The sequence below is a fragment of the Delphinapterus leucas genome, chromosome 12 (genome assembly GCF_059928025.1).
Source record: "Delphinapterus leucas isolate spDelLeu-1000000601 "Yukka" chromosome 12, BTC_Dleu_Yukka2, whole genome shotgun sequence".
NCBI classification, from domain to species: Eukaryota; Metazoa; Chordata; class Mammalia; order Artiodactyla; family Monodontidae; genus Delphinapterus; species Delphinapterus leucas.
This window is the reverse complement of record NC_143140.1, coordinates 36,445,890-36,453,676: the sequence shown is the minus strand read 5'-3', so window position 1 is coordinate 36,453,676 and position 7,787 is coordinate 36,445,890. Positions and strand designations below refer to the sequence as shown.

General features: G+C 41.9%; 1 protein-coding gene across 1 annotated transcript in view; it reads right to left on the bottom strand.

The window, feature by feature from the left end:
- KLHL32 (kelch like family member 32) overlaps positions 1 to 7,787 on the bottom strand; it is a 233,350-nt gene that overhangs the window by 24,483 nt on the left and 201,080 nt on the right. The window contains exons 8-9 of the mRNA XM_022552885.2: positions 3,375 to 3,433; positions 31 to 223 (exon numbers count right to left, since the gene is read on the bottom strand). Of these exons, the coding sequence (XP_022408593.1) occupies positions 31 to 223; positions 3,375 to 3,433 (252 nt within the window). The remainder of the gene's footprint in view (positions 1 to 30; positions 224 to 3,374; positions 3,434 to 7,787) is intronic.

Sequence of the window (7,787 nt, the reverse complement as noted above, 5' to 3'; positions counted from 1 at the left end):
AGGGAAAAAAAAAAAAAAAAAGGTACTTGCCAGTCAACAGGTTAAAATTACAACGCGTCCACTGGTCAGCGTCCATGTTGTAGGCATCTATATGCCGCACAAGGACCCGGTCGTTATTGTAGTCCAGGTCATTGCCTCCAAGAACATAAAGCTTCCTTTGAACAGCAGCCATGGAATGGTAGACCCGCCTCTGCAGCATGGGGCTGCGGCTTATCCACTTATTCTGAGACAAAAAAAGAGAAAAAAGAAACTCAGGTGAATTCTGTTAAATGGAGACCTCCAGGGCAGAAAACAGCAGTGCCTCATTAGTAGTGGGGACTCTAATGTTGGTCAATCACATTCTATTTGAATGTTGTTTATATACTTTGAAAGGTATGGGCTTCTTGCCTGAGAACAAGCGCAGAAGAGCCCCCATGTTCTAACTCTATTTGCAACTTACGTAAGGCATTTCCTCTTCCTTGGGTTGCATTTTGAATTTGTAAGGGGAGCATATGGGAATTTAGAAGTTTTCATGATTGGTTATTTCTCCCAATTGAGAGAACTTACTCCTGCAAATGACTTAAGAGTACAAGTGCATGGTTAGGTATACTGTGTATGGTGGTATAATGATAACAAAACAGGCTCTGGATCCAGAATGCCTGAGTTTATCATCTGTGTGTGACCTTGGCAATTAACTTAACCTGTCTGTGCCTGTTTCCTCATCTGTAAAATAGAGATAACAGTGCCCACCTGACAAGCCTGTTGTGAAGATTAAATGAGCTAATACACCTAAAGCATTTAGAACAATGCCTGGCACATATGTCCAATAATATGCACTTTTAAAAAGTTATTGTGGGGCTTCCCTGGTGGCGCAGTGGTTAGGAGTCCGCCTGCCGATGCAGGGGTCACGGGTTCGTGCCCCGGTCCGGGAGGATCCCACATGCCGCAGAGCAGCTGGGCCCGTGAGCCATGGCCGCTGAGCCTGCGCGTCCGGAGCCTGTGCTCCGCAGCAGGAGAGGCCACAACAGTGAGAGGCCCACGTACCGCAAAAAAAAAAAAAAAAGATGTGATTCAGCAACAAACCCCTCACAGCCTTTAATATATTTACACTCACATCTTCACCAGATTGGGAAAGGTTATTTCCAGGCACACGGTTATCTGTTTTGTTAGAAGACCAAATGTTCTATGGTAACTTTAGGGAATGGTGAAACCTCTAATATTTGGTTCTATATCACTCTCAGGAATGAGAAAGGTATGCTCTACTCCTCTCAAATAAGGATCCTATTTAAAATATAATGTAAAAATAGATGAAAATCAAATATGACTTTAATTTTAAATCTCAACTAAGTAATGGACAGGTAAGTAAACCTTACCATTTTCTTTCTACATAAACACTAAACATACAGGAAGAACATAGATTATTTCTTTTTGCAGAGAAAAATTTGGATTTCGACCAGAAAAATCATATGATGGTTTGAAAACATAGAATTTCAGTTCACAGAGCTGTAAAGGAAGAAGCAAAAAGAAAGTTTTGTATAAATATTGGTCCATTCACTATTGGCTTATCGACTGGCTCATTTGTAATTTCTCTTTCAAAGATACACTAACATGAGAAAAAGAAAGTGGTTTGTCCAGTTTTTTAAGGCTTGAATTTATCTGCTCCCCCCTTTTTAAACATGTCATATTAAGAACCTCCTTCCAATTAAATGTATCTTTAATAAAACAGTCAAACCTTTCTTTCAGATATTCTCCTAAGAAATATCTCTAATACATTATGCATGAGTGGATTTAACTCAAGACTGATGATGCTTTCCTTAGGTGCTTTCTAAAATGAGGCAACCCATCACAGTATTAGGAATCAATGTTTCCACTAGCAGTCCAGTCCCCTGCCACAGGACTATGGATGCCATCTGGTTTGCAAAGCCTGACTGCATCCCCTGATTATATCTTTAGCTTCCTTCACTGCCGTGCCTGCCAGGTGAGCCGCCAACCGCTGCAAAGGCAAAGAAACAGAGAGGCCTGGTGGGGTCATTCCTAATAAGCTAGCGTGTGAATACTAATCAGTGCTGGGGAAGCAGAGGTCACCCCAGCCTGCCTGTTGGCAGGTAGCGATGTGCTCTGTGGCAGATGGCAGGCATTATCGACTCTCCACAAAGGCCTAGAAGAGAAATAAGCACCAGGGCTGAATGATAGAGTTATTGAGATTCTGAGCAAGATGCAAGCAGATGTGATGTTTGCCAGTACCCACCGTAAACAATATGCCAGCAGAATTTTTAAAAAGAGCATGTGTGTACAAACATGAAACAGAACTCATCTGAGAAATGTTAACACCTTCTTCCTCTTTAACCACGTGTGCACCAAACTTAAGCAACTGCAATTAATGATCCCTCTTGGGACATCCGGCCCAGGGACACGTGGTCTCTGAAACCTACAGCCTCTAATGATATCAGGAAACACTTGCAAAGACAGAAATACCTTCGCTAAACTCAGAACCAAGTAATTGTTAAAATTAAAAAATACTAAATAGACTGAGGTCACTCTGAACATATATTGATGGCTAGTCCCAACCCAGAGTGCCAAAGCCAACCTGTTGTTTTGTGTTCCATTATCCTCAGCTGATGAAGATGAACCTCCTAATCAAATCATTCTGGAATATTGTCAAAATCATGAAAAATACTTATATTACCAAAATCATAGAAATGACAAAATTCAGCAGACATGTGCCACAGTTACAGATACTTTGGTAGAAGGAAAAGAGAATAAAAATAGTTCTTCTTTTGGGGAAAGAAAAGTCATTAAGTGTGCATGAAAAGTGGATAGAAGGGACAGCCACCATCAAAATGCTCCCAGTGCAGGCCCAGCTCTTAGATGAAAAACATGCGCCAACTCTTCAGATACTTCTCCTTCAGATCTGTCCTACACACTGTCCTGGGATACGTTGACTACATAGAGTTAAATAAAAGTTATCACTTTATTTGGAAATAAGGAAACCATAAGCACGTTCCCCTCCTAGAATGACAGGCCTTCTAAAAGGATGTGGCAACAGGACAATCCAATTCCTTTCTCAGGATGCCTCAATGATGAACAGCCACTTGAGATACATGGTAATAAGGGCATTTAACTCATCAATATATTTTCCCTTCTTCCTACATTATGCAAAACTCTGAAAAAGTTGAGCATTGAGTATAGCATAAAACGACAAGAGCTGAAATTCTGTGTTTTTTGAGAAAAAAAAAGGCAACTAAAAAGCAGTTTAACCAGATGCTTCCTTTTCTCTATGTAAGTTTAAGTTGCATGTGTGTGTATAGACTTTGCATTCCAACTCCTAATTACTGTAGCAATCTTTAAAAATTCATTTTAATTAAGGTAATGAGCTTTTCTTATATGAGTCTTACCTGGTTAGGTTCATATACCATTAGTCTGTTCTGATATTGTGCCGTGTTAGTTACTCCACCTGTAATGGATTAACACGTGTTAGGCTTTCATGAATAAGAAATGGGATATTCCAACATGAGAATGAGATACAATTAAAGGAAAATTAGCTACTGCTGAGGGTCTGTTTGTATACCCTCGTGGTGAACCCACGACATAATTAAGAAGCTTATTGTTGAAGCAGTTGCATTTTCAAGAAACATTTCAGAAGCGATCCAGCTGAGAGCAAGCAACAAGTATGCTGAGATTTCCATGAGGCCCCCAATTTTGTCAAGCTGCTCTGCATGGCCAGAATGAAGGGCAAAGTATGGTGAGGGAGTGGGAGCAATCATAGCGCACTTAGACGAATCTCTGTACAGTTTATGCCGGGGCAGAGTTACATGGAAAAGTCTTGTCCTTAGCCACCTTGGTAATTTTACAGCTCTAGTCTTATGTGCACTAACATAGTGATATCTTGATGTCTCTTTGGAAGACCCATATCTAAGAAAAGATATTACTTATCAAAAGAGATCTAGAGCCAGTGCTGTCCAACAGAATATAATAAGAACCGCAAACAGGAGTTACATATGCCATTTTAAACTTCCCAGTGGTCACATTAAAAAGTAGTGCTCCCGGGCTTCCCTAGTGGCGCAGTGGTTGAGAGTCCACCTGCCGATGCAGGGGACACAGGTTCATGCCCCGGTCCGGGAAGATCCCACATGCCGCGGAGCGGCTGGGCCCGTGAGCCATGGCCGCTGAGCCTGCACGTCCGGAGCCTGTGCTCCGCAATGGGAGAGGCCACAACAGTGAGAGGCCCGCGTACCGCAAAAAAAAAAAAAAAAAAAAAGTAGTGCTCCCTTATCTGTGGGCGACACATTCCAAGGCCTGCAGTAGACGCCTTAAAGTGTGGATAGTACCAAACGATATATATTTTTTGTTTTTTCCTATACATATATACCTATGGTAAAGTTTAATGTATAAATTAGGCACAGTTAGAGATTAACAACAATAACTAATAATGAATTTGAACAATTATAACCATGTACTCTAACAGAAGTTATGTAAATGTGGTCTCTCTCTCAAAATACCTTACTGTATTGTACTCCTCCTTCTTCTGGTGATGATGTAGATGATAACCTACTTGATGGGATGAAGTGAGGGGAATGACATAAGCATTGTGACATATCACCAGGCGACTACTGACCTTCTGACAGTACGTCAGAGGGAAGATCATCTGCTTCAGGTGACCCTGGGTCATGGAGCCATGATGATGTCAATGGTTAAATGTCAAAAGCAGACCATGTCAATGGCTGGGGATCTGAAGCACGATGGAGTAGAATGGCACGAGATTTCATCATGCTATTCAGGACAGTGCACAATTTAAAACTTCCGAACTGTTTACTTAGGGAATTTTCCATTTAATATTTTCAGACCGTGTTTGATTGTGGGTAACTGAAACTACAGAAAGCAAAACTGCAGATAAGGGTGAACTGCTGTGTAGCCAAAATATTACCATTTCAACATAAAATTAATAAAAACTTATTGAGGTATTTTATATTCTTTTTTCCATACTGAGTCCTCAAAGTCCTGTGCATTTTTGACACAGAACAAGTCAATCCAGATTAGCCACATTTCAAGTGCTCAATAAGGTAATGAGCTTTTCTTATATGAGTCTTACCTGGCTTACCAGCTACCATACTGGACAGTGCAGATAACAGCTGCCGTTATCCTCAACTTTTTTGAAGCCCTCTTGACAACAGCTTAGATCCAAAAGACTTGAGACCTTCTGCTAGATCAAGAACCACTAAAATCCTATCACAATTCTAGCTAAGACTCTCCCATTTGTCCTCATACTTCTTTTCACGTTTGGGGTGTACACTGAGACCTGTAAAACCCAGAAATTATTGACTCCACTTTAATTTTTACGACCAAATGGAAAAACTATAAAACAACACATAAAAGAGCACAGTGAGAAAATAACACTAGTCGACATTAAATATTAGGTAGTAAAATAACAGAAATATGAGAACCCCCCAAAAAAATCTATCTTTAGAAATATTGCCCTATACAGAGTTCTAGATGCTAGCATAAAATGAATAACATTCTTATTTTAATAAGTATCACAAAGGAGCAACTCATTTTGCAATAAAGATCTAAAATTGAGCCAAACTATAAGTTTCATAGGGAAATTTTTTGATTTTAAAAAATGTGTACTGGGGCAGGATCAAGAAAGAAGAGTAGGAAGATCCTGAGCTTACCTCCTCCCACAAACACACCAAAACAGTAACTACAAATCTCTGAGAATGACCTGAAGACTAGCAGAACAGATTTTCTGCAACTAAGGATATTGAGATGAGAAGTAGGGACACAGATGTAGCCTAGTCAGAACCCACACACTGGGTACAGCAACCACAAGCGGGAGGAATATCACAACCACAGTGGTGGTCACCCCTGATGAGCAAGGAGTCTGAGCCCCACATTGGGATTCCCAGCCCAGAGGACCTGCACCAGGAAACAAGCCCCAATAATGTGCAGCTTTGAAAAAGAGTGAGGATTATATTCAGGAGAACCAGAGGGATGCGGGAAACCAAGACTCCTCTTGAAGGGCTTGGACACAAACTCACTCACTCCAAGTCCCAGTGCAAAGGCAGCAGCTTGAAAAGTACCTGGGTCATATGAGAAGGAGATTCACTGACTAATTTTAGGGCATGTGCCAAAGGAGCAACAATCTGGTGGAACTTTCTCTAGGGACAGAAGTGCTGGCAGGCATCTTTTTACTTTCCTTCCACCTAGCTGGCCCAGCACAGGTGGGCACCATTTTTGTCACGCTCAGTCAACCTAGCTAACACCATCCACCCTGCCCCAGCATCCCTTGAGGATCAGCCCTGCCCAACCGGCCTGTCTCAGCTGGCCCCTCCAAAGCAGCTCCTGCCTCACCCTATCAAGTGAGCTGCTCCAGCCAGCACTGACCGGTGTCTCACCAAGGTATTGCCACACTGGAGACCAGTCCCATAAACAGTGCACCTGTAACAGTCATGGCCAGGCCTTGCAGCCTCTCATGCTGGGGGCCAGCCCCACCCACCAGCACACCTGCACCAATCACAGCCCAAACAAAACAGGAAGGACAGCTATCCCACACAGGGGAAACCCCTAGAGTTCCTGGCTCAGGTAAGCAGGGGAGATTGCACCACTGGGCCCCATAGGACACCTACATAAGGCCACTCTTTCAAATGGAGAGACCTAGCTGATATACCTAATACAAAGAAACAACCACAGAGAGTTAGGCAAAACGAAGAGACCTTCCAAACAAAAGAACACGACAAATCCTCAGATAAACAACTAAACAATATGGAGATAAGCAAATTACCAGATAAAGAGTTCAAAGGAATAGCCAAAATGATGCTCACCAAACTGAGGAGAAGAATGGAGGAACACAATGAGAACTTTCAACAAAGAGAAAATGTAAAACAGAACCAATCAGAACTGAAGAATACAATAACTGAAATGAAAAATACACCAGAGGGAACCAACAGCAGATGCAGAAGAATGGATCAACCATCTGGAAGACAGGGTAGTGGAAATCATCCAATCAGAACACCAAAAAGAAAAAAGAGTTTAAAAAAATGCGGATAGTTTAAGGGACCTCTGGAACAACATCAAGCTTACTAAAATTCGCAACAAAGGGGTCCCAGAAGGAGAAAAGAGAGAAATGGGGACAGGAAACCTATTTGACAAAATAATGGTTAAAAAAACTTCCCTAACCTGATGAAGGAAACAGACATCCAAGTCCATGAAGCACAGAGTCCCAAACAAGATGAAACCAAAGAGACCCACACCAAGACACATTACAATTAAAATATCAAAAGTTAAAGATAAAGAGAAGATATTAAAAGCATCAAGAGAAAAACAACTAGTTACTTACAAGGGAACCCCCATAAGATAATGAGCTGAGTTTTCAGCAGAAAATTTATAGTCCAGAAGGAACTGGCACAATATATTCAAAGTACTGAAAGGAAAAAAACTTACAACCAAGAAGACACTAACTGGCAAGTTTCTCTTTCAGAATTGAAGTAGTATCTTTCAGAACTGAAGAGTTTACTACACAAATAAAAGCTAAAGGAGGGCTTGCCTGGTGGCGCAGTGGTTGAGAGTCCGCCTACCAATGCAGGGGACACGGGTTCGTGCCCCAGTCCGGGAAGATCCCACATGCCGCAGAGCGGCTGGGCCCGTGAGCCATGGCCACTGAGCCTGCACGTCCAGAGCCTGTGCTCCACAGCAGGAGAGGCCACAACAGTGAGAGGCCCGCGTACCACAAAAAAAAAAAAAGCTAAAGTAGTTCATCACCACTAAACCAACATTACAAGAAATGTTAAGGGAATTTCTTCAAGCAAAAAAGA